A 27,589-nucleotide genomic window follows, 5' to 3' on the forward strand; every position below is an offset into this window, starting at 1 on the left:
AGGCACAGGGTGGGGGGCTCGCTCTCTGCCAGATGTCAGTGTGACACAAGACTGCCTGTGACATTGCAGCAGCAGGGCAGGGATGCAGAAACCTTGTCTGCACCATGGCAGGATGACGAATTGGCCCCAGGAGTCTGTCACTTCTCCCAGAGCCCTACTGAACATAACTGACCTCAGAGCAGCCACAGGAGAGAAAAAGATTAGTGCTGGCATTTAGAAAAAAGGGAAATCTGCCCTCCCCCATTTTTAAAACAAAAACTCTCAAAAAGCTTGCAAATAAATAAACAAACAAAAAAAAGCATCACCAGTTGAGTATGGGTGAAGTGCTCACATAAGGTCAATGTAAGGCACATGTCCTGTGGTCAGCTTTGCTTATCATCCTGCTGGAGAGCCTCTTGCTTTAGAGCAGCAGTTTAAAAGTTGACAAATGCCAAGCTTGGACAAAAGTCTTCCACATTTACAGCTCTGCCCAGTGGTGTGTGGCAGGAGGCTGGGCACAGGCTGAGGCACTAGAGGCTCAGGCTAAAGGTGAGAAGCCTTTTCCCCACCAGGACAGCCCGGCTGTGGAGCCGGGGCCCAGGCAGGTTGGGCCTCTGTGGCCTGGGGGTTTCGCACCCTGACAGTGTAAAGCCTTGGGTAATGTAGTACAACCCCAAAGCTGAGCCTGTTTCAGGGAGGGATGTGGACCTCCCAAGGTCCTTGCCAGCTTGCACGAGTCCATGATTCTAGGGAAGTATTCAGAACAGGCTGTTTCCTTACCATATTGTTATACTCCTGTCTGTAGAATTTAGGAAAAAAAGCTTGAATGAAAACAACGGAGCTGAAGAAAACCCCAAAGCATCATCAGGAACGAAAGAAACTCACTTGTACTCCAGACTGGAGTCAAAGCAACACTCCTCCAGCGCATCCAGGGACTTCATTAGAAGTAAGTTCATCTGCTGACCAGGTACCTCACTACAAAAACAAAACAAAAAAGAAACTGAAAAAAATTCAAAACACAGCTCTGCTCTTCAAATCACATAGGACATTAAACCTCCTGATAAGACTGAATACGCCACTAAGTACTGTTCTTTTCTTGCTGTAACAGGCTCTCACACTGGCCTGTAAGCAGTGACTTTATGACTGGCCATTTGTGTCACTTTCATATGAACATACTTATGTAATTATGCAAATAATACAAAAACATATTCAGACCTTAACTGGCACCCATTTTTGGTACAACACCCAAAAAGAAATCAAGCATTCTGTCTCCATACAGGTAACTCACATGATGCAAGTGGACACTATCCAGTGTGCAGAACACCACTTAGAAAGGAGCTAGTGAGAATTGTGAATTATTTTACAATTAAGTTTCCCAGGGCATCTAGCCCTCTTTAAAGACATGTAAGCAGTCAAATTCCAGGTTGCACATGCACCGTAGGGTATCATGAAAATTAATCAATCAACCTGAAGAAATGGCAAAATATATAGAACATAACACAGAGGGAGAAAAAAGGCTATTGTAATAAAAGACACCTTGTAAAAAATTTGCAAAACACCTCAAGAATCATTTGCCTATGACTTGTAAACACTATATTCCCTAAACCATAGAAGCCACTTGCAGGAATAAAGTCGTAAGGTGGTAAGCACACCTACTTTACATGCAGTAATTCTTACCTGACTTTTTCTTCACACAAACGTGAGATGAACATCCCCAAAGCAAGGCCGATGTGGATTTGAACAGCCTGAGACTCATCAGCATTTGGCTTCCCAGGTAACCTGGCAGTCAGCATACTCAGGATTTCCTCAACCTTCTCCTTGCATGATACAATGATAACCGGCACCAGGAGAGACAAAGCAGTGGCTGCACAGGAACGAGCTATAGCACTAGCAGTATTTTCACCAGAATAGGATTTCTAGAAAAATATTTTTAAAAGATTTGTTTTTTCCTTTTCCTCTTTGGAAAGGATATAAAACTCATTTCCTGGTAGAAACATTCAGCAACTCATGAATTTAAAATAAATACCTATACAGCAAATGGCAGCACAGAGGTATTGCAATCTGGCAATAAACAGTATTTCATGGCATTGCCAATTGTACCTTTTTTCTTTGCCTTACCCTGCAGGCTGTTTATACTTATTGTAATTGCATAGGTAATTAAACTAGTGTAATTGAATATAACTTCTAAGTATAAATGAGATTGCAAAATACGGAGTTGTAAACAAAGGATAAAACAGGCGAAAACTGGAATTTAATAACTATACTACACATGAGTAAGCTCATCTGTTTAAGTCTTCAGCTTCCATGCTAAAATATTCAGGAGTGTAATCAGAAGGGCAAACAGAAACCAGCCACACTGGCAAGGTAATTGCATAATTATAACACATTGTGAATTTAGTGAGCTGGAAAATGTACTTCTTTAGAAGCATCATACCTAGAATGAATAAACATGAGATCTTGCAAGATTACCAGCAGAGATGCTTTCTAGAAGAAAGATCCCTTACAAAGTTTTTTAATTTATTTCCATTTTAAAACAGCCTAATCTACATTTATCTTCTTGTGTGCAGCTCTGAAAAGATAAAAAATCCCATCAGGACGCAATGTACTCTGCAGGGCCATGGTTTCCATTGTGTGCCTTAGAATTCTACAAGCACAATATTTTTTGGATTTATTTACTTTTTAAACAGAATGGCGTTTAGAAATGAAATATGAACCATGTCACGCTGTTCCATCTCACAAATACCTTTTTTAAACAACATTGTTTCCAAAGACAGAAGTCATTAAAAAAAAGTCAGCAAAAACTGCTAAAGCCAACCAAGTGCTTGAATCTCCTCACATCCAGCCAGTCTAGCATTTATTTAACGCTCCATTTGATTTAGTGATTTGATTTTGGAGATGCCAACATCTCACTGACTGGACTAAAGGCAGTTCATGAATGCATTTAATAAAGTTCAGGTTCGAAAACATCATGATACTTTAGCTGGCTGGTATTTGTTCTTGTAGGACACATAGCCCCTTCTGTATCCACAACACAAAAAATTTCCAACCTGGTCATCTTGACCACAGTCAAGAATTGGCAATACCTATTCTTTAAAATCTATAACAAGCTTTTAGGACCATCTCAAGGTCCTATTTAATAACTGCCTGATACTTCTGTTGCTTGAGAATTTCAGGCCAGTTATCACACAGAAAGCACTTATGACAATTTGTACTAGTCCTCAGGTGTTCAAGAAGTACTGTAAAATGAGAATCGCTGGCTCTGTAACTATTAGATTTTGCGAAAGTCTAAACTTCAGAGCCCTATGGCATACTCTCAGAATCACTCAAGAATTTGATATTGTTGTATGAGGAGAGTCTGTTCCAGTTAGAAGGTTGTTTTGTAGAATATTCTGTTGTTGGTTTTTTTTTGTTTGCCTTTTTAAAATTCCTTCATTTATGGGGTATTATCTTCTCATATAATTTTTATTACCTTGGTAATTAGGACAAAAACCCAAGGCAAAAGTAACGAAAGGAAAAAAAAAATATTCTTCTATATTACAACTACTACTGGACAAACAGAAACAGAGAACTCCAGACTAAGAATTTGAAGTATAAAATGCAGATATATGCTCCCATCTTTAATACCATAGCACATACCTGGTAGAACCATGGGAACACTTGTCCTTTAGGCTTATAGCGGCTATTCACAATACTAAAGATGGTCTCTATAACCATATAAATCCACTGTTGTGTGGGAAGAAAATCAGGTTCAGTCTGCAAAAATCAAACCCAAATATTCATTGTTATTTTTTCTTAAATCAGGCTCTACCCGAATAGAAGTTCAGCAGCTGATGTTCCACCTATGGTCCATCCAGAATGAGATCTTACTATCCCTAGGCACAGGAAGTAGCATGTTTATTTGACAACTCTGACCCTCCAGACACTACTTTCGATCAGATTATTCAGTTAAAGAAAATGATAGCTGTCAGAGAGCCTCACAACAACAGCAGGAAAAACAAAACAAAACAAGTTCCATTCACAACTCTGAACTCTTTAATCTTTTTAGTAAGTTACAGCTTTTATGAATCCTCTTGGCCCAAAATATAAATTTAATGTAGGCACGGAAACTAAGCATGACTATCTGAGTAACTATAGTTTGGTTGCAAAGTAAAACACTTGCCAAGGATATCTAGGCTAAGTATTTTAATCTATTGAAAGCTGACAGGAAAATCTAAATTCTACTGAAGTATCTACCACACAGAAGCTGACAAAAGGCATTTAAAAAACAAGACTATTTCTCCCCACACAATCTTTTACAGGTTTGGCCAATAATAACAGGCATTAGAAAACATGCCTTATGCCGCTCCTCATGTGCAAAAACAATCAGCAACCTCAACTCATCCTGTCACAAAAAAACATAACTCATAAATAATGCATAGTTCCACTGCTGCTACCAAAAGATGGCACCTTACAGTTACTGTAACGTTATGAGACACTGTGCTGATGCAAAAACAGTGAGTACGTTTACTATGCCACCCTAAAACATTCTGATGCATCCGATTAAAAGGTAAGGAAAGAAACTGGCTGGGCTTCAGTGTTCATTCTATGTGATCTGTCAAAGCCAGCATGTTTCTTGTGAGAAGGTGCCTACTTTCTCCGATTGAAATCACCAAGCTACTTTTGTATGGATCACACAGCAATTACTAGATGACTTTCACTGAACAGGGTGAAATTAGACCTTCAAAGTGTGAAGGACTTCATAACCTCTTACCATCCCCTCAAACACACCTGGTGATATTGCTTCATCACATTCCACTAAGAATTTCTTTCTCAGATTGACTTACCTCAGGCATCCGTTCAGTGTCTGAGGAAAGGCTGCTTTCGTATTTGGCTACAGCAACTGCAAGACCAGTTAAGGCTAAAATAGAGTTTCCTTTCACCACTGGGCTGTCTCTGGACAGAAAAAGACAAAGAACAATCAAGAGGCATGACAGACATGCCGGCAGCAAAACATGCATCTCAGTAAAGGCAAGTTATGCTACAAGTGGAAGCACTTGCTCCTGGAAACTTTACTGGGCTGTCTTCTATATATAGCCTACCATACACAAACAGATACATAAACAAAAACCCTTTCAGCTGCCACTAAAAGAAGTGCTGCCATCTTGCAGAGCACGTGCACTCACAGAAATGCATCAATTGATCTTATCTTGTACCATCTCTAGACAGGATAACACAAAAAGCTCTCCAAGTAGAGACTGCTAGGCAGGCCAGGTGTCACTTCAAAATAGCATCTGTTTGGGAGTTTCAGTGGAGAAGCCATCACTGAAATCTCAGTTTAAACTTGGTTTTAAATTATTTTTTCTTATTACTTCCCTACGTTATGAAACAATCATATCATGGAAAATAACTGGTTTCAAAGAGTAATGACTACGACCACAGTGCAAACCTTTACTTTTCCCTGAAAGGAACTCAAGAAAAATAATCTGCCACCTGGGCATAAGATAGAGAATATAACTGTTCAGTTTCGTGAAAAGAAAGATGCCCATTTCCCATAATTCCCAGAAAAACATGTCACAATATAATCTTGCTAGAGCCATCTTAGGTGTTTTACAATAATAGCAACTGAACGATACTACTGTAGGAGACCACTGATGACAGCCTTACACTAGACCAACACATGGTGTATTACACTTTCTGCATTAGTCCTGCATTTCTGGAAACTTCCTCGTCTGTTGCTATAAGTACACACTTGCAAATTTAGGCATTTGCTTCCAGATCTAAAGATTTCATTTTCACAACAAAAATATGTTGTAGTTTTTTTTTTTTTTAAAAAGACACAAATCTCATTGGAATGTCATTGACCTTTCCTGTTTCAAACGCTAAAAGTATATCATTTCAGATAAGAGAACTACAAATAATTAAAATCAGGTGCCTAGTTAACTTCTTTGAAATCTCCCCCTATCTCTTGCCTCAAGTCATTTCCCAATTTATGCTACAGTCTTTTTTTTGTTATTATCAGCTTCTAAGAGGCTACACTTTGTAACGTACCTCATACTGAGAGGAATTTCTGAATCTATACATTCATGAAAGCTGGATGCTGTAAATTTAATGGGGTAAAAAACATCATACTAACAACAAATCCTAGGAAGAAAAGCAGCAGTGCCTTATTCTTTAATGAAAATATGGAACAAATTAAGTATTTTCTCAGAAGAAAGTCAGTAAACAAAAGAAGTTCTTTCTAGAGACATGGCCTATGCACAAGAAATCCTTCTCCTGTTACCTAAAGAAAATGCACCACTTCCAAATCTGCAAAATGCTACCACCTCAATTAGTTTTGCTAATGAACTTTTATAACTAAAATCGTAACTTTCACTCTGAGACACAGAATATATTTTGATTTTTATGTTTAATTTATTAATAATTGTAGATATATAATAAGTAATAAATAATATAATTATTATTTTATTCCTCCTTTATCTCTTGCTGCTACATTACCTTAACACAGGTATTTATTGAGTAGCTAAAATATCAAACAGATCTCCCAATTTCATCCCTCCTTAGCTGAACCCTTTCAAGATGGGCTGATATGCAAGAAAATTGAGCAGCTGGAAATATCTGAACAATAGTAAGTTAAAAAAGACAAAAGAGTTCAAACCTTTATGGAAAGTCTTGATTAAAATATCCAGAGCCTTCAGCTCACAGAAGCATGCCAAAGTAACCTTTTCTTCATTTACAAGAATATACTGAAATGGTCTATGAGTTTTCACTGTAACTCTTCCATTGATAACATTTTAATGATTTATAAGCACTTGATGTTCTGAGGAATCATTGCTTTTAATGCTTTTCCTTAACCTGGTGCAAGTGGCTAATTTCAGGCTAACCAAGGGCAAAGCATAAGAAGAAAGCTGCCAGCAGAGGGTGATGGGAGAAAGTCAAGCTACCATATGAAGGAAGGTTAAGACACTTATTCCTGCCTGAAAGCCAGGTGCCAATTCTAACAGCAAATTAACAAGCTTGTTACAATCTGAAAACATGTACTTACCTGTCTTTGTGGGCTTCCAGGCACAGGGAAGTCACCTTAACAGAAACTGCGATAGTTTTGAAAGGCCACTGGTCCGCTACAGACCAGCCAATTTCTAGATACACAGAGCAATTTGACGCAAACACAGTTTGCTGTTTAAAAAAGAAGATACTACAGTACTATACAGTCTTTACTCAAAATATTACCCAACAGCATTTCTAATAGACATAGGCAGTGGTAAAATGCTCAAATAAAGTGAGGATGAGTTCCTTTGTTGAGCAGCAGTCATGTGAAAACATGAAATTGGTAGATGATCTGTTGTGGGAAGTATTTTGCATCAACTGCCACAAAACAGAACTCATTCTCATCTGTGACAAATAAGTAGTTCTTACTTTGAAGCACCTTTGATGACATCAGTCAACATATCTCTGACCCTGCAACAGAAACAGCACGAATTTAGACCACGTTGTTATATTACAGCAAGAGTTCAGCTAATTTCCTTTTGTGCCTTACATGTGCCCATTCTAGGTCAACAGTTATCTCAAATTGCTATTAGGCGGCTTCGCACAAATTAATCTCAGGTATTAAAACTACAAAAGTGCTCAACTAACACTCAATGTTCCTTCATACTAATTTGCACTACCAGTGCTTTGTAAATGGCCCTTATTTGACTTCATACTTTTTGCAAAATGCAGGTTTATTCAACAGCCATAAATTTATTCTTTGCATTGTTACATATAGGCATCCAAATCACCACACTATGTCTTGGCATAATAAAATGAGGATGTTTTACAATGGACAACTGTAACAATTTATACAACACTTGTCATTCTCCTGGAAACAACTATGGACAGTTATGCTATTAAGGACTGTAGAAAACTGAATCAATTTAAACGAAAGCAAAAGGAGTAGTTGCAATTTCTTACATATAACTGTACTCAATTTATAATAGGCTACTTGTCTGCATTTGTTTACTTTTACATTCATATCCAGACAGAAGCAAAGATGCAGTGAATCTTCTACCTAGTCAGATTTTGGTAAGGAAAGAGATCTTGTACACCACAACATACAATACCTACCCATAAATCCTGGCCATGACTGTCACCCTACACAAAAAGATACCTTCCAATCAGAGTTCCATAACACATTGTTAGAAGTCTAAGAATGCATGCCTCATAAAACAGATTCATATACACCGAGATACATATTACTCAGGCTTTAAAAGAAATTCAGTCAGGGTTTCCATCTAAGTATGCTGTTTCAAACCCACTTAGTCTGGAAATACTGACATCAACTTGACAAACATCAATGCAGAATTACATAGTACTTACACAATAAAGCATTAACACTAAAGTCTATACCTTCTGCCCCCTCACTTGCCATTACAAGTCGTAAAGAGCAAGAAGGCAATTCCTTACCAGAGCCATGCTGTAAACTGCTTGTACTGTACATCTTCAGGATCCTCTTTTCCCTGCTTTAACTCCATCTCCAGCTTTGCTTGTCTCCCCTGCAGAATCACAGCATAAGTCAGAAGTAGCCCTTACATGGCCAATCAGTGTTAAGATTTTTTCAGGGAACGCTTGGGTAACAGATGTAACCTTTCCCTTGAGTGCTACTTTGTAAGTGAACCCCATTGTTCTTTATATGGGATCCCACTATAATTATATAAGAAAATAATAATAATAATAAAGAATTCTTGAGTGAGAAAAACACCTGCAGATGGCACAAATGGTCACAGATACTGAGAGATTTATGGAAACAGACAAGGTCCCTTTGGGAGTGGAGAGTGTACAACAAGCAGGGAATGAAATATAGAAGCCTAGCACCTAAAATGGGTTCTGAGAGCAAAAAATTACTTTCTTGATTCACTACTTAAAAAATAATTCCTCATCCTTTTCCTTCTTATGATCTCAGCCTCCTTCTAGTACAGTTTCTTCTGTACCTCAAAGGAGATGATGTGGATTCTGGCCACATGTGTTATCTAAACCTATTAAGCAGCTTTGCCTTACGCTCATTCTCAAACCTTGAGACAACTACAGCTCAATTCGTTTGAGTTATCAGTTGCTGCTCTTTAGCTGGTTATTAAGCCTTAAGTGAAAAACAGACACATAAGTTGTGTTTCATAAAAACCTGAGAACAAAAGATTGTCAATCCTCCAAATACAGATGTCACTCAGGAGGTGATTCTCCACTCCCAGAGACTAAAGCAACAGGTATGATACAATGACTATAGAGACAGCTGCATAAAAATTATGCCCTGCTGTCAGAAGCATAACCTTCGATGAGAAATTCCTTGGCTTTACAGTATGTTTAAATCTATTGCAATACTCCCAAACAAGTAAACACTGGCTTAAGTTCAGGACTAAATCAAGAACTGTAGGATTATCATGAAGTTGAGTTCCCAAACATGCTGAACGTGCAAATTGGCACAAGTGCTTAAGCATTTGAGTAGACATACTAAAGACAGGAGAACTTCCAGATGTCCAAAAGGAAAAAATCCTCAAACAAGTACTTTGGTGAACTGTTTAGAGTATGCCTGGATAACCCAGCACAGACTCTACAAACCTCTGCCTCCAAACAGTAGAAAATGTTACTGTATACCTGCTCAGAAATACTGAGTTATGTACTATCCAGACTATTCAGCTTATACTATAGTCTCTTTAGGCCACCTCATACGAAATGTACTATAGAAGTACAAGGAACAGAATAAAGATACTGGGTACCTTTTTAAAAAAACAAAAACAAAAACAAAGCAAAACATTATAAAAAGCGACAATGGCCTGCTCTGTGGTTAAGATCTAAAATTACTATTTGAAAAGTAACTGCCTGCGTTGTAATGGGGCTCAGTTTAGAATCTGATGTTTGCCGATGTCCAAGGTAAAATTTCTTCTAAAAAACGTTACAGAAGTGTATGTTTTACTGCATAGCAAAGGAACAGTCAAAGCTTCTCTGTTTTGCTCAGCAACCTGAGCTGCTCATACTGAAAAAAACTGATGTGACCTGGAAACATAAACAGTATAAAACAGTACAAAGGGAGACTTCTATAAGGGAGCAATTTGTCACTAGTTTTTACATCATTTTTTACTGAAGAAAAAAAAAAAAAAGACACAACATTGCTCTATCTACCAGGCCAGCTAACCTAACTAAAGAGGAGTTTTAAGGTATTTTCTGTATTTCCTATCATTAGATCGGTTGGAAAAATCAGCAATGAGTCCTTACAATATGATAACATTGCATGCTGAATAAGAGAAGTTATACTCAACTAATGATTTCTCAATAGCTTCTGATCATTTTGTGGTACCATTATCGGAAAATTCCTATCCGAAATAATAGAACAGAAGTCTAGACAAAATTTCACATTCAAAAAAGTCACCTGCAATTGGAACTGACCTTAGTGGAACTTCACATAGGAAAAAGGCTGCAAGAACCAGAACTATGAGCAGAAATTATATTTGTACAAAGCATCTCAGACTGTGCTGCCTGAAAACTCGGATTTTATTTTCTTTTCATAACTTGTATTAAACACATTAAGCTTTACTTTTAAATTTTTGTTACCTGTACTGATGATTGAAGCTCTTGCTGTTAGAAATGAAAATCCATACAGCTTGAATGAGCATTAGTACGCACGGTACTATGTACCTCAGAATTACCTGTAGGACTGCATTGTAGGTTCGACTCATGAATCCTAACCAGGACTGTGGCAGCAGTATAGAGCGATGCCATTCAGAAGGTTGAATGTTAACCTGTGCAACACACCAGAAAGGGTAGAATTGGTTACAGTAAGTCTAACATACACTGAATGTATGTTTTCCAACCTGTGGTTTGCAAGCAATATTTTGGTAATGCCCAATGGACATTATACATGACTGTACGAAATAAAAACTGTTAGCAGATTTTATTCTCCTTCCTGGTTTTACCCACATCAAGTTACTTTGCAACTTTATTACCCAGGTCAGCCAAAACTATTTGCTTCAGATAGATCACTAGATAATCGATCCCAGAGAGAGCACTGGAATTGCACATGACAATAAGCACAACACTGTGGTAGCACTGGTAGACAAGAACTCATACATAACAAGGATAACAGAGCAGTTTATGCTTGTGATCACTCTTGTAAATCTTAGTTGCTTCTAAAAGTTTTAAACAGATGTGTATAATAAATGCATTTAGATGACAACCTAAATATTGGGGAGATTACTGAAAAGGAATCAGTATAAATAACTGGGGTAGATATAATTATGTCCAAGTACAAAATACAAACTTCCCTTAAGGAAAATAATTGTTAAAAATAATAATAAACAAAGGAATTGTAAAGTTTCTTTCTAGGAAACACCATTTTAGAATTAACTGGAGGAAAACAACACTATCTCAAGGACAGCTTAAATAAGCTCTTTCCATCATTTATCGGCAGTCCTGGCTATCGGGGGAGGTCCCGGTTGACTGGCGGCTAGCCAATGTGATGCCCATCTATAAGAAGGGCCGCAGGGCAGACCCGGGGAACTATAGGCCTGTCAGTTTGACCTCAGTGCCGGGGAAGCTCATGGAGCAGATTATCTTGAGGGTCATCACGCGGCACTTGCAGGGCAAGCAGGCGATCAGGCCCAGTCAGCATGGGTTTATGAAAGGCAGGTCCTGCTTGACGAACCTGATCTCCTTCTATGACCAAGTGACGCGCTTGGTGGATGAGGGAAAGGCTGTGGACGTGGTCTACCTTGACCTCAGTAAGGCTTTTGACACCGTTCCCCACAACATTCTCCTTGAGAAACTGGCTGCTCAGGGCTTGGACTGGCGTACGCTTCGCTGGGTTAGAAACTGGCTGGATGGCCGGGCCCAGAGAGTTGTGGTGAATGGAGTCAAATCTGGTTGGAGGCCAGTCACTAGTGGAGTCCCCCAGGGCTCGGTGCTGGGGCCGGTCCTCTTTAATATCTTTATTGATGATCTGGATGAGGGCGTCCAGTGCACCCTCAGTAAGTTTGCAGACGACACCAAGCTAAGTGCGTGTGTCGATCTGCTCGAGGGCAGGAAGGCTCTGCAGGAGGATCTGGATAGGCTGGAGCGATGGGCTGAGGTCAACTGCATGAAGTTCAACAAGGCCAAGTGCCGGGTCCTGCACCTGGGCTGCAACAACCCCAAGCAGAGCTACAGGCTGGGAGATGAGTGGCTGGAAAGCTGCCTGGCCGAGAAGGACCTGGGAGTATTGGTGGAGAGTCGGCTGAATATGAGCCAGCAGTGTGCTCAGGTGGCCAAGAAGGCCAACGGCATCCTGGCCTGTATAAGAAGCAGTGTGGCCAGCAGGTCGAGGGAAGTGATTGTGCCCCTGTACTCGGCTCTGGTGAGGCCGCACCTCGAGTACTGTGTTCAGTTTTGGGCCCCTCGCTACAGGAAGGACATGGACGTGCTCGAGCGAGTCCAGAGAAGGGCGACCAAGCTGGTGAGGGGTCTGGAGAACAAGTCTTACGAGGAGCGGCTGAGGGAGCTGGGCTTGTTCAGCCTGGAGAAGAGGAGGCTCAGGGGCGACCTTATCGCTCTCTACAGTTACCTTAAAGGAGGCTGTAGAGAGGTGGGGGTTGGTCTATTCTCCCACGTGCCTAGTGACAGGACGAGGGGGAATGGGCTAAAGTTGCGACAGGGGAGTTTTAGGTTGGATGTTAGGAAGTACTTCTTTACCGAAAGGGTTATTAAGCATTGGAACGGGCTGCCCAGGGAGGTGGTGGAGTCACCATCCCTGGAGGTCTTTAAAAGACGTTTAGATGTAGAGCTTAGGGATATGGTTTAGTGGAGTACTTAGTGTTAGGTCGGAGGTTGGACTCGATGATCTTGAGGTCTCTTCCAACCTAGAGAAATCTGTGAATCTGTGAATCTGTAAATACACAACAGCTGTCCCTGCCTACCTCCAAATCTCACACAGATAATGGCAGCTCCTGCTTCACAAAAAGGGAATGACTCAAACAGCGAGCTGTACAATTTCATGTATGTGCACAGTCCATGGGAACCCAAGGTTGTTCTCTCCAGTAAGTATTATAACAAACAGTGACTTGAAGACATTTTCAGAGCATGTTGAAAAACAAAAATGAGTTGGGTAATCTCAGTAAGAAACCATTTTCTAGCCACTTGTAGCTTAATAACTACAGCAGTAGATTAAACAGAATGGGCCACAAATTCAAACCCACAAAAAAGCAGTTTTTCCAGACCTCAGGTATGTGATGTATGCACCTTCTCCGCCAGTTTGCACATCGTGCAATTTATAAATCAAACTACATTAATTCACAAAAATGTGCATCAAAACAAATAAATTAGCATACTCTTTTTTTTCCTTTCTCACTCCATAACTGTTTTAATTGCAGCAACTTTTTATTAAAATAAAATAGGAGTTAAGGTGTCCTCATCTTTTAAATAGCCATGCTTTCAAAGCCACAAAAAAAAAACAAAACACTATAATAGAAGCAATGGTGCTGTAATGTTGTCTCCTTGTATTCTTCAGTGGGAATACAGAACCGATTTTTGTTGATACTGCCCAATTATTTCTACCATCTGCCTCTACCAAGAAGATGAAAAAAAGTCATCACAATCATCATCAATCCACTGGAAATGAGTTATTTAACCTCAGCAGTTTCCTGGGTAACAAGTTTTTAATAATGGAAATGCAAACATGTCAGGCTGAGGTGAGGTGGGATGGATATATTACAGTAGTCACTGTCTAAAGTCTGCACTTTTCACTTCTAAATTAAAGGGACACATCAGGCTTCCTGAGTTATAGAAAAACTCATCCTATAGCTATGATCAAACATAGTGCAAAGCCTAAAGCAAAGACCCTTCTGGGATTAAACTTGGCAAGATTACTATTCCTCCTTTTTCTTATTCTTCCTGATTTATTATGAAGACTAACCACTGTTCAACATGTAAAACACTCCACGTCTCAAGGTATGCAAAATTCCCCTTTCTCTGCTGTGTGCTCCAGTGACCTCCTCTGTACATAACAGTCAATCAAGATAAACAAATGAACTTGCCTCACCTGTTAATTATCTTTCTATGTCTTCCTCTGTCACTTCCTCTGTTTTATGCCCCTCATGGTCTACATAAAGCAAATAATATTACTTCTTTACATGGATCTTACAACAAAACCCAAAGGACTGTGCCAAAGCTCCATGGCCATTGTTACCATATGAAGTTAAAATAGTTACGAGTAAGCACTAATATTCCTACACAAGTAAATACAATCCAAAGTCAACCAAAAGAGAGGACACCCCAAAGCCAATAGAAAAACACCCTGCAGAAAAAAAATATCATATTTAAATGCCTTGATAACACTAGTCCTTTTATATTCACACACTATATTAACACTAGCCAAAATTGTATTCACAGATCCTGTCTCACCTCCGCGTATCAACTTCTTCCGCAAGTTGCTGAGTAGCCCAGGCTCCAGTCAGAATTCTTTGTGTTAAGTTCCCACAGAATCTGCAGAAGCACCAATCTCACACTTCACCTCTAGTCTGAAACTAATTTAGACTTCAGCACGAAACCAGACAAATCTAAATGCACATCTACGAAATTCATCATGTAACCTACACTTGTCCAGCAGATAAAGAACAGGCCTTCAAAACACCTGAGTTGCTCCCACAGGAAAAAGAAAGCTTAATGCCTGTTGTTGCATTTAACATAGTCTGATCAGGAATATATTAGCAGTACATCTTACCTAAAATTTGCAGATGTACTCAACAACCAGTGGAACTGCTGAGCAGCTCTTGATGAATTAACATTTTTCATAGCACTAAACATTTTATGAACATGGGGAATGAGTGGAAGACAGAAGACAGTAGAACCACAAAGCAAAGAACACTAAAGTAAAAATCATCTAATACTGAAAATGACTGGACATGGTACTAAAGATTATCACAAACTGTGTTGACACCCCCTGTTTCAGTACAGGACACTAGCTGTTTTTACTCTTCCTCTATCACTGAACACACAATGATAGTTGCATTAAGCATTGGTTAACTAACACTAGGCAAGCATAGACAAAGCTGAGCGTTAGCAAAATACAGATTCTTTTGAGAGTGCAATCTATATGTAAGAAGACAGTGTTGGGGTGGGAAAGGGAAAAACGCTCAGGAGACTTCTGAACAACCTGTAAGTGGTTGTGAAACCCTGCCACACCTGGTCCAGGGATGTTCTTAGGAGTCAGCATAGCCATATCAGGCTGTCAAGCAGCTTTCAAGGAAGAGTTGCAGCCTGATATTTAAGGCAATGAAAAACACTTTGAACTAGGTGCTAGTAATATATTCTCGTTGAACAATGCTTAAAACCTTCAGGACACTTCTCATTGAAAAGACACACAAGCAGAGACTTTGGTAGCCAAATCCAGGAGAGGGAGCTCTGACAAACCGTGGGAGATGCTGCTCCTGTACTTCAGCACTTGTGAACACACATGGCGCAAGCTGTGCACTCTTCTGCAAGAGTGGAAAGTCATTTCAGACTAAAAAACGCACTCCCAATAAAAATCAAACATCATGACAAGATCTGGATGAGTTTTCTTTCACAAATCCTTTTGTGTTGCCACAAATCTTTGTATATTGCTCACTTGTTTGGTAATAAGACATTGCTAGCAGAGGGCACACAAAACAAGTTTAGGTAACAGTGAAATAAACCCTGTTTCTACAGTTTCCCTGGGTATCTAGTAAAGGTAATACTGCTTAAAGAGCAAACTTCATGACTTAGAAACTGTGATATCAATATTTATGACCCATTTTAAAATTAGTTGTTGTGCAGAAAGAATGGGAATTCCAGCGCGTTCTTTATAACACCATAGGTTTCTACCTAGAAAACCTTATCAACTCAGATAGTCTCTAGGTTCAGATCATCTCTTTAACAAATGTGTGGCTATGGAAATTGTCTTTGAGACATTAATCATGTCAATTAAGTGTTTGGGCATGTATTTAAATGCCCTTCTCACACAGGGGACATATAAAGTGTGGCACCAGTGATTTCATAAATAAGACTAGCACTACATTTCCGTATCAATGAAGAAGTGAAGTAGCATCTCTTCGATTCTTAAATTTTGCTCAGAGGGTCTTCATTAACATACTTCTGTGCATACACTTCCAAACACTCTTCCCAGTATTCTCTTGTGTGAAAATACTTGTCTGTCTTCCTTGTCTTTCTCTAAGCCACATTATACTGAGGAGACGGTTAGCAAAAATATGTCAGCAAATTTATTTCCTGAACACGGTTTCATCACTGGAGGAGATGCATTCAATATTAGTGGAATAGTGGAATAATTAATAGTGGAATTCCAATTACTGGAAACCAGCACAAAGTAGTCCATAATCTGAATTTACATCCTGTATTGGGTTTACATGGCAAGGGTTTGGTAGCAGAGGGGCTGGAAGGGTGTCCCTCAGTGAGCAGAGCCCAGCAGCTGTCCCATGTCAGGTCAGAGTCAGCTCCAGCCGGCTCTAAAAGGGACCCACTGCTGGCTAGAGCCGAGCCTGTGAGAGAGACTGGTTGGGCCCCTGCGAGAGCAGACTGAAGACATGGATTTAAAAAAAAAAAAAAAATTGCTGCAGAACAGCAGCTGGTAGAGAGGAGTGAGAAAATGTGAGAGATAAACATTACAGCAGACATCAGTCATTGAAGAAGCAGAGCGGAGCAGATCTCCACGCTGCAGCCCATGGGTGGAGGAGCCCCCGGTGGAGCAGGTGGATGTGGCCTGGAGGAGGCTGCGGCCCATGGAGAGCCCCCGCAGGAGCAGGCCCCGGGCCGGAGCTGCAGCCCGTGGAGAGGAGCCCACGCAGGAGCAGGGGTCTGGGGGGAGCTGCCGCCCACCCGTGGGGGACCCGTGCTGGAGCAGTTTGCTCCTGGGGGATGGACCCCGTGGTACGGAGCCGTGTGGGAGCAGTGCTTGAAGAGCTGCTGCCTGTGGGCAGCCCCCGCAGGCTCAGTTCGGGCAGGACGGCATCCCGTGGGAGGGACCCCACGGGGAGCAGGGGCAGAGAGGGACCGTGAGGGAGCAGTGGAGACAAAGTCTTAGGGACTGACCGCAGCCCCCATTCCCCTGCGCTGCTTAGGGGGAGGAGGTAGAAGAGGGTGGATGGGTGGGGGAGGTACTGACTGTCACCCCACCACAACCTTCTTTGAGGTAGTTGTAAGAGAGATAAGGTCTCCCCCAGCCACCTTTTCTCTAAGCTAGATAACCCCAGCTCCCCCACCTGTTCCTCATAAGACTTGGTCTGGGAGTATGCAGAGTGCTTAACACGATTATTATTTGTTGAGCAGTATTTTAACATTATACAACTCACCAGTAATACTCAACTGTGCAATTGCGCCTACAAGTGTTAATTATTATATATATGTATATAAGTATACTATTTCCGACACAGAGTGAGCACTTCAGTATTGATAAACATACACAGGCAAGACTATCCTCCCCTCTTATGTTAAAAACACTGCACCACTTCAGACTGTCAAAGCCACTATTTACCACATCTGCATGCCAAAAGCAGGCTGCCTCGTGCTTTTTGTATGTAGCATAAACTGTTCTCTTCACCTCCATTAAAGAAATAAAAGCTGGGTAGCTAGCTGAAGGCCTAACAGCTTTATTTCCTTAAATGCAGAACATATATTCACAGAACCATCAAAACATATGGTGCATGATGCAAACATGTGACTCTTCATCCTCATTCATTTTTGAGAGGTAAGTGAAGCTGTTAAGAGATTATTCCCCAAAACCCTTACAAAGAATTACTCCAAAGGCTGAAACACTTGCAAGTAATTACTGGCTAATCTAGCCCAGGTGACTGTGATAAACCTCAGAGATTTCTTGCACAGTATGGTCCAGATAGCCTTAAAGAAAACGAAGAAAACACATTACCTAGGTGACTTCTGATCAGTGTGATTACAGTAACTTTAAAAGTCCTTTCAACAAGTGTTTAATAAGCCGTGTTTAATAAACAATCAAACAGCACATCTCCATTTCTGGGGGAATCATGATCTTCCTCTCTCAAGTCACTAGTGACTGGGAAAGAGAAATGCAGATTTCAAATGCACCACTGTCTATTGAACGTATGTTCTGCCTCCTATGAGATACCACTTCAAATAACATTAAAAAGACCCTTCTGTACCTCATCCCCTGCCTGACCATTCTGACAGATGTTACAGCTGTCTCCAATCCTTCATCTAGGATAACGCCTAGAAAATAGAAACAGTCTAGTCCATTAAGGTTTAACAGTAAATTGCCTCTTTACTGTTGTTGCTGATAGATTTGAATGGGAGCTAAAAACAGGTCTGTGTTAATTGTATGGTTTACAGACTTTAAAACACACAAGAAGAAATTCTTTTCACTGCATTTTTTTTCCCCACAATCTCATGAATCATACTTTTATACGTAAGGAATCTCTGAAAATTAGAACATGTTGCCTCAAGTGGCACCCAATGCCACAGTATTCAAAAACCTAAGTGCAATAATGGCAACTAAGCACGCAGAGATCCAGACAGATATGCAACCTGCAGACTCATATTCTGTGAGTGCACATCCAATCAGTGAAGAGACACAAACCTAATTATCCCACTATGGTGTTTATACCAATGACTGCTACTCCCTAACTAAGGAAATGACAACTGCTGAGAAATTCTACAGGTTAAATAAGGGGATGTTTGCAATCTCCCAAGCAATTCTCATTTCTTAGCATTTACATGTATGTGACAGTTTTCTTGGAACTTTATGCTAACTGCAATGCTTTAGAGGCAACTTTAAGACCTCTTTTTAATAAAATGTTATTTATTTATTTATTTTTAGCTTAAAAGGCCTAAGAGAAAAAAACAAACAAACAAAAAAAACACGTCAGAGCAGTAGCAATGAAATGACATTCCAGTAACTTAAACCTATAAAAAAACTGTTTAATGTGCTGTATTGAAATCTGAAGCAATGACTTCACAGAAACAGTTAATTCGTATGGCCAGTGCACAAAACAAAGATTAGGTACTACTGACATAGTTTTCTTATACCAATACTGCTACTATTAAGCTTTATAGTTTAAGCTCCTTGTTTTTACCATTAAAATCTGCTTCCCAAAAGAACACTGACAACTAAATTAATACTAAAAAGCATGAAATTCAGTCAGATGAGCCTAGGAATTGACTTTTGTTCTAGTCAATGGTCCAAATGCCTTTTTCCTGAAAACATTAACTCCAGCTGTTTCTACGTACAAGGAAACGAAGGAAAGAAAATCTTTTTTGTATTTAAAAGACGTGATCTGAAAGAACTACTAATACATTTTAGTTTAAATTTTATATTTAAGAATTATCGCCAAAAGGGTACAGTTAAGATTTTTTGAAGATGTATTTACGGATTTTAAACATACTTCAATTTCTTTTTAGTATTACTACACTTTGAATAAATTGACTTAGTAATGAATGTATTCCAATGACTCAAGACTGAAATATTACGTTAAGTATCTTAAAATTTTACAAACTCCACCACATTCACATAAAATATGCTTTGTCAAAACAAATCATTTTAAGGCTGTGTTTCTATGATTCAAAAGGTAATTTGTTAGCTCATGAAAGGTCATTTCTTGCCGAGCAGCTGGATGTTTTAAATCAGTGCTAGTATACAAACACATCATCATTTTAATTAAAATCTCTGGTAAAAAGTAATGTGTTAGTAGGGGAACAGTTGAGTGTTTACAAAACAGTAGTTTATTTGGGGGGGGAGGGGGGAGGACTTATGACTCACAAGGCTCAAAAAATCCAGTATTCAGAATCAACAGAACAGCAGAACTGACCTTCACAGCACTGTAATTCTGCTTATGTTATGCTTTAATATATGACTTTTATTATCATATAATTAAATGTGTATTTTTCTCCAGTATATTAGGCACTGAACCCAGGTCCCACTACATGAAGCAACTACTCAGCTGGCAGAGCTTTTCTTTTTGGATTCTATGCAAGCCTACACTTCATTCATAACTCATTAATCTGAATCCGCTCCAAAGACATTTGTCAATATTCTTGTGGACTTCCCCTTCTGCTCTCCTCTACAGCATGCAAGCAATTAGGAAACATTCATGAATTTATCTGTACGCTCCTCTCATGGTGAGGGATATCATCTCCAGCTTATGCTTTCATTCTTTAGTAGTAAAGAGGTTAAGGCAAAAAATATCTATTAAATTTGCATACTTGATTAGATGCCTTAAGATCTCTCATTACTTTTTTTGGGGGGGGTGGGAAGGGAGGTCTTAGCACCTAAGCTACTTTACAAGCCTGTTGACACTACCTTCATAGAACAGCACAGGGAGAGATTTCTAGATCACATTTCATCTGGTGCAGACTGGCTTTTGTCTGTGTACCATCTCGTCTAAATTTCTACCATGACCCATGTGGTGTCACTGTGGTCCATGATTATTAATTTTTGCGTTCTTTTCAGTACAAAGGACCCAAAATGATCAGATGTTGTATCACAGCCCTCTGGCGGGGTATAAATTTTATGTATATGCCAGCATGTGAAAGTGTTCAAGAAAGACAGAGCTGGAAAACTGACCTAGGCAGGAGAAGCCAAATTCGGCATGGTACTGTCTGTCTGAAAACTTCAAGCAAGCTATGCTGCAGACAGTTTTGCTAGAGAAGGAACTGCGTGGTTAGCTCCAAAGAGACCAAGGGATTAAACCAGTGCAAATGCAATGTGAACAGTTAGGAAGCAGCACATGACAGCAAAGCCAGGAGAATGTCAAGGAGTCAAGGTGACACATCTCAGCATCAGAATATAGACCCCGTGTTTTCCATTGCAGACAAAAGAGCTCAGTCTTTCAGTTTGCAAACAGATATTTCCCCAAGCCCTGTGCACGCAAGCTTCCAACTCAAACCCTATGTTATAATTATTTTATAACAGTGTTTTGTGTCAGTGGTGCCATAAACATCTTTAAGGAACTCTGCAGCAAGTTGGCTCCTGGTCTGTTGTGTGACAGTTGCAGACCAGAATATCAGGACCCAGCTAGGCACACCTGTGTGGTGCCAGGAGTTGAACTCAATGATCCTTATGGGTCCCTTCCAACTCAGGATATTCTATGATTCTATGATATACAGTTGCCACCTGCAACTCATACTTCATTCATTCCCTCTCTTCCAACTTCTGCATCATGTACAACATGAAACAGTCCTTTTTATTACACAGTGCTGTTTCAGTCTCAATACAGGATCCACCCTGTACTCTTTCATACAAAATAGCCTACAATCAAATAATCTCTAATTGCCGGTATATAGAACAGAGGAAGGAAGAGTCATGGGACAGTTTAAGCTTTTCTACCCTTGAAAAATACATCAGGAATTGGTACTGCTGTGGGAAGAAGACAAAAGTCTTTAAAATGCCCAGCTATTCATGCATTTTCATTTCTGGAGATTCTGCTTAAGATGGAATATAAATTTTATAGGTTTTATTATTATTATTATTATTATTCATAACCTATGCTCTCTTGCTTATGTCAGACATGTATTTTACACATTCTTATGTATGCCCTGTGAGCAGAAAATTCATCTTCAAATGCACATAATTCATCTCTGCAGCAATACAAAACGATCCTATTAACAGAATTGTTTTATGAACTTTAAAAGAAATTAATATACTCATACATGTTTTAATAACTCCTCTCACTGGCCTAAAAATTAGGATTTTTTTTTTCTAGGTCCTCTTTCATTGCAAATTTTGCCTTACTGCTCTGAAATTTTCAAAGATGAACTTTCCATAGAATCGTAGAATGGATTGGATTGTAAGGGACCAAGGGACCCCAGAGATCATCTAGTGCCAATGGCACTGCCATGGGTGGGGATGCCACCCACTAGATCAGGTTGCCCAGGACCTTATCCAACCTGGTCTTGAACACCTCCAGGGATGGGGCACCCACAACCTCTTGTGGCAACCTGTTCCAGTGCCTCACCACCTTCTGAGTGAAGAATTTCCTCCTAACCTCAATCTAAATCTCCCCTCTTTCAGTTTGAAGTAATTCCCCCGTGTCTTATCACTATCTGCCCAAGCAAAAAGTTGTTTTTTTAAGTCCCCTTTAAGTATTGAAAAGCTGCAATAAGGTCACCCCAGAGCCTTCTCTTCCGTTCTGTAAGGCTGAGGTACTCAACTCAACTTTCAAATCAGTCATTTAAATACCCTAACTAATCTCTCTACAAAAACTGGTTATAAGCACTTCATTTTCTGTAATGATTAAATGGGCAGATTACTTCTTGCTCTTTTTCCAAAACCACACAAATATTACAGTCTGCCAAAGATGATTGCATGGTATTATAATAGGTCACGGAGTTGCAACATTTAAGAGACATAATAAAACAGCAAGTCTTAGGGGAAATGTAGACTTCATTTCTCAGCGGAGCCCCATCTTTGTTCAGACTTTCTATTCAACTAGAACTGGTTAGACATAACAGGTATAAGGCAGGTGTAAGTAGTAATGCAAGGCAGAAAAAGGCAAAGGCTACCTTTTTGTTTTTCTGATTTTCACAGTAAACACTCGAAAATGTATTTACCTGTTCAATTCAACCATCCTTCACAGCAACTTTTGTTAATTATGATGCACTTACACATGCCATTTCTGTAGCTACTACTTACCAATTACCATAAACAAATGAGAGAAGAAGGAAGCATAACATTTCCAAAAAGGGGAAAAAAAAGCTAGCACCTTACCTCATGAATGAGGGCTACCAACATTTGCTGGAAATTGTGTCCCCTGCTAGCCAGAAAGCGATTAATGGGCTTGCCATCTTTGCCGATATGAACTGGAAGATCGTAACACAGCAGCATGCCAGCTTAAAGTGGGAGGGAAGGCAAAAAGAAAGCTCAATAAAAAATACTCTTGATATAGTTCAGAAGTTTTACATGTGACAACTGGGAACCCAAGGAGATTATAAACTAAATCGAACCAACAATCTTAAAGCCTAAGTGGCATATGTAGACGTATGCAAGTGGCATAAGATGTCACTGTTTCTTAAGCAGATTCACTCTCAGATTCTGATCCAATAAATCATTCGATTAAAGTGCATATACTTACTTAAATCTAAGAAAGTGGCACCCTACCTGCAAGGCCTGGTGTCATTCCTGGTTGTTTGTTCCTCTCATACATCTTCAGCAAGAAATTTGGAATACCTGCCACAGTCTTCCCCTGGTCTGAGCGTGTGGCTGCTCCTCTCAAGGCGGAATGATACACACCACGGGGCATGTTGGTTATCTCCTGTTTCACAAGTGATGTTGCAAACTCTTCAAATGCTGGATAAAGCACAAAGAAGGGATCATAGAGGAAAGGCAACATCAGAGACTGATGACTGGGAAAACAAAAACCGTGGAAAACCCCAACTGATGGACATCTATACTTCAGGGCGTGTATGCTTAGATAATCCAGTAATGACACATTTAGAATAAAGCTCAAGGTCAAGGAACTGAGAACCCTTTGCAAGTCATTCTCAACCCATATTTGCTGCTGCTGCAACTTCAAGAAGCTCTGAATGTGTCTTATCAGACACTTGGGCAGAGAAGAAAAATAGCCTGAACTACTCTCTGAGCTGATGATTGTTTTCTTGTACTGTTACACTAGTTACACTGGCACAGGCTTGCAGAAGAACAAAGGAGAAATTTAAATTATATTTCTCAACCTAGTAATAAATTTTGTCTTTGAAAACAGATTGTTCTTAAGGAGATTTAAGAGAAGTGCAATGAAAAGAGGGTAGACGAAAGGATAATGTGTCTATGCAAATGGGATACAGACAGAGAGACCATAGCAGTAGATGTTGTTTATTAGGCTCTGCGCTCTTAAGCCATTCATTTTATAGTCTAGCTAGGAATAAAGTTTACAGAATTAATATAAAACTACTGCTCATTTGTGAAGTCAATCTGAAGTACCTCTTAGCAGCTAAGAGCCAGCATTATACAAGCATCTTGCAAACCTGATATGTTTAGGAGTCTATTAGTGCTTTTATTATACAACCAAGTTTTAAGGGATTTTATAATAACCAGGCTTGAAACTTTTTCTCAAATCAGATGTAGCCCTGCGTTGACTAGAAACTTGAGAACATAGGAGACAAAACAGCATTCATTTGTCTTTCTTAGGTCCCAGAAATACCTCTCACAGCTTGAAATAAAGTAGGTTTATACTGGAGCTTCCTTAAATCTCCTACTTTCACTAAGTTACCTTATTTTTTGGCAATATTCTTTCCCATATCAACTTCATAATGGAGCAGTAGTCTAAATCTGATAGGTTTTTATATCATGGCAGGAAAGGTACCTATATCTGTGGATTTTTTTTCTACATATAATGCCAACATATTTCATACAAAAAACCTCACAATGCATTTAGCAAATTTCACTACAGTGATTCAAGAAGAAACTATAACTCTTTGTCCCCAGTTCTCAATGATATATACTCTTCCAAGAAAACTAAATTTTATGACAGAAAAACACTACCCACTACCCAGAGCTTTTCTGTTTAGGGCAGTTACAGCAATAGAGAGAAAATCTGTAAGAGGCCAACTCTTTTCTTTCTCTGTTGTTAACTATCCACATTCACAGAGACACCCTAAGACAAGGAATACTCACTGCTGTTGCATTACTGCACTTGGTAGTCATGCCAAAGGACTGAAATGCATTAAAATCAATTCTTCATGCAAGAGATACAACCCAAGGATTTAGGCTGCCAGACAGAAAAGCACTGAAATATCTGGGTAGATTTCATGAACATCTACATGTGCAGCAAATGATAGGAAATCTTATTTTAAAGCTTGTAATCGGTCTGAAGGAAAAAAGACGCAACTTACTTTACAGAAACAAAATTCTACACAACTTTCCTGCAGAGATACGTCTCTGAATAACAATAATAAAACTAGTTGCTGTTTGAATTTTACAGTTTTGTTATATGTGATTTTTTTTCACTCTCTGACTAACAGGTTTCATTTCTCAGACATTCAGGACGAAAAACTACTGAAATCAAAAATAATCTGTAACAAAGTTCATCATACCTATTCCCATCCTTGTGGACTCTAATGCTTTGACACAATACAAATACTGAAATGACAAATCAGTTTTAAAGGAGTCTGAGGAAGATACTGCTCAAAACTTCGTTTTTCAGTGCTTCACATAAGCAGATAGCTATGGTAAACTGGAATTGCAGCATGTTCTAACCAATAGCCATAGAAAGTCTACCTTTACTTTGTTTTCTGATTTTTCTCAGCTCTGCTGCATAAACATGTCCTGTAGATTTGTAAGCCTGTACATTTTCCTCACACAGAGGTGGAGAAGTCTGTTAGGAAAAAAAATCCTGCAATTCAATAATAATGCCAGCACCAAGACCACCTTCTGTTTGGAGGTCTGTGCAGTTACCATATCAGTTAAGTGTTCATCTCTTCAGAAAGAAGTATATGGAAGATGAAGAAAGTTAAAGATTTTCCTCCCCTTGCAAGGATTAAAGAGGGATGGAGGGAGGAAAAAGTAAAAAGCAATTTAGAGTTTAAGGACTCAACAAGGAAAAGCAAGAAGAGAGATCTCTAGAGGAAGCAAGTGCTTTTAGTTTATTTAGTGTGCCCTAGCAAGGACGTAAGGGTAAAGTTTGAGAAATGGAGACCTGGAGACTTTTCCTAAAAAGCACCTAGATCCTTCTCCCTCCAAGCAAGAAGATCTCAATATCATGTCACAACAAAATTCCACCAGGTATGATGGCATAGATTCAGCTCAAATAGAATTAAGACCTAGTGGCTCTTGGGGTATGGTTTCACAACTGTTCAGAAGAGTGAAAATTCACAACCTCTGCTAGTCACTAAAGCTTTTGTTCAGGTATATCACGTACATTATGCCAGTCTTCCCTGCAAACTTCCAGAATTCAATAATTAGGGGATATAGATTGTTTCTCTAGGTGAGATTGTATGTATTCCAGACTCCAATGCATGGAGTATCTCATCAACAGCTAAGAACCCTAACTGGAGGAAAACACAACAAAGATTAACTATCTCATTGCAGGTTGCAATCACAAACCAATCTCAGGCATTCTAACAGTGAAACAAAAATGCCTGTGTCCACGCACTAGTGTCACAATTTTCTAACTAGAAGTGGAAGATAGCATAAACTGTAGTAATTAAGTGAACTTAAACACAAAAACAAACAAAACCCCCACCAATGAACACTAAAGGTGATTCAACTGCCTAGGTGTCAAAGTAAGCACATCATCAAAACAACACCCCTTTAGGCATACTTCAGTATCAATATACATAACTAAAATTAAGTTTAGCATGATTATCTTCATTAATTCATTAGTTTTTGTATACTGCACTGTTTTAGTATTATCTGTACACAGTTAGAAAGCATGTGGTGCTCTTTATACTGGGAAAACTATTTTATAAAACACTAGGTTTTGTGAGTTTGGTGGTGATTTCTGTTGTTGTTCTTTTGTTTATTTTTCTTCTTTTTCAATATAAAATATAGACTTGAATTTAAAAACGTCTGCATGGTCCTCCCTGTTGAAGTTGCACTTGGATGAAACAATGGCCACTTGGACACCAGAAGCAAATAACAAGCATCTGCCTTTTGCTATAGGACAAACCACTTAAAACAATGATTTTTAAATAACAATGTTTTTTTCCAACATCAGGACCTCTGACCCGCTCTTTTCCTAAGACTGGGTTGCAGGTTTTGATGTTGTTTGAAGTTTTACTTTATATTTTTTCCCTGTAATTTTTCAGATGACAGAAACAAATCAGGCTGCTCTTTAACATGACATTCCATTATAAGAAAGCCAAAGGCCTGTACAGTCATTGTTGTTACAAATCCGCAAAACAACCTTAAGTACTGAAAATACTATACCTCCTAAAACAGAAGCTGGTGTTAGAAACAACAGTTTGATATATGAAGAACCTGGAACAAAAAGGTCCAGCTCCTTCTCCTCCTCCTCTTCATTCATGTCTGTCTCTTCCAGTGGGTCAATTTCTCCTCGTGCCTGAAAGATTAAAAAAAAGGAAATGTCAGCACAAAAACTCTGAATCCTCATTCATTTTCATAATTCCAAATGTCAAAAATAGCGACTAAATATGAAAAGTTCCCTATTCCATTAATTTCACTCCATTTCATTAATTTGAAGCTGAAAGAATTAAAGCTTTCCTTGTACCTAAATTAAATGCAGAATTGGTTGATAGAAATCACATGGGTACGTAAATCCATAATATCTGTAGTAATGAAATTGATCTTGACATTCATGGACTGAAATAGTATTACTAAAATTTAATTTTCATTCTGATTCTTCCAGCATAGAGAAAAATAATGTTTTATATTGGCACTTTAATACGCACAGAGCATTTTCAATTTAAAAAGATAATTTTATGTAAGTTTTGAGAATTTAAAGAACTACAACATATTCAAAATGCTTTCAACGAAAATATATTTGTTTTCTAACAAGTGTAAAGTAGCAGCACCGATAATACTGAAATACGCACTTAGCATTGCAGCAGCATTAAGAGCTTTTCCTCTTTCTATCTTGTGCTCTTCTACACAAAAGCATTCTTCATTTGCAAGGTTTATGCTCAACTCTTCTCGTTTATTTATATAAAGAAAGTATGGCTTTTAATTTTAAACCTGCTTGTTTGGGCC

General features: G+C 39.1%; 1 protein-coding gene across 7 annotated transcripts in view; it reads right to left on the reverse strand.

Moving 5' to 3' along the window:
* The window catches only part of FOCAD (focadhesin), a 122,306-nt gene that overhangs the window by 23,942 nt on the left and 70,775 nt on the right, over positions 1–27,589 (reverse strand). For all 7 annotated transcript variants that reach the window (XM_083819237.1, XM_083819238.1, XM_083819232.1 and 4 more), the window contains 10 exons: positions 26,810–26,942; positions 23,045–23,233; positions 22,655–22,776; positions 10,629–10,721; positions 8,398–8,486; positions 7,372–7,413; positions 4,803–4,911; positions 3,616–3,732; positions 1,657–1,895; positions 865–954 (listed from right to left, as the gene is read on the reverse strand). In XM_083819237.1, coding sequence (XP_083675363.1) covers positions 865–954; positions 1,657–1,895; positions 3,616–3,732; positions 4,803–4,911; positions 7,372–7,413; positions 8,398–8,486; positions 10,629–10,721; positions 22,655–22,776; positions 23,045–23,233; positions 26,810–26,942 — 1,223 coding nt within the window. The remainder of the gene's footprint in view (positions 1–864; positions 955–1,656; positions 1,896–3,615; positions 3,733–4,802; positions 4,912–7,371; positions 7,414–8,397; positions 8,487–10,628; positions 10,722–22,654; positions 22,777–23,044; positions 23,234–26,809; positions 26,943–27,589) is intronic.

This window comes from Anser anser, assembly GCF_964211835.1.
Source record: "Anser anser genome assembly, chromosome: Z".
Taxonomy (NCBI): Eukaryota; Metazoa; Chordata; class Aves; order Anseriformes; family Anatidae; genus Anser; species Anser anser.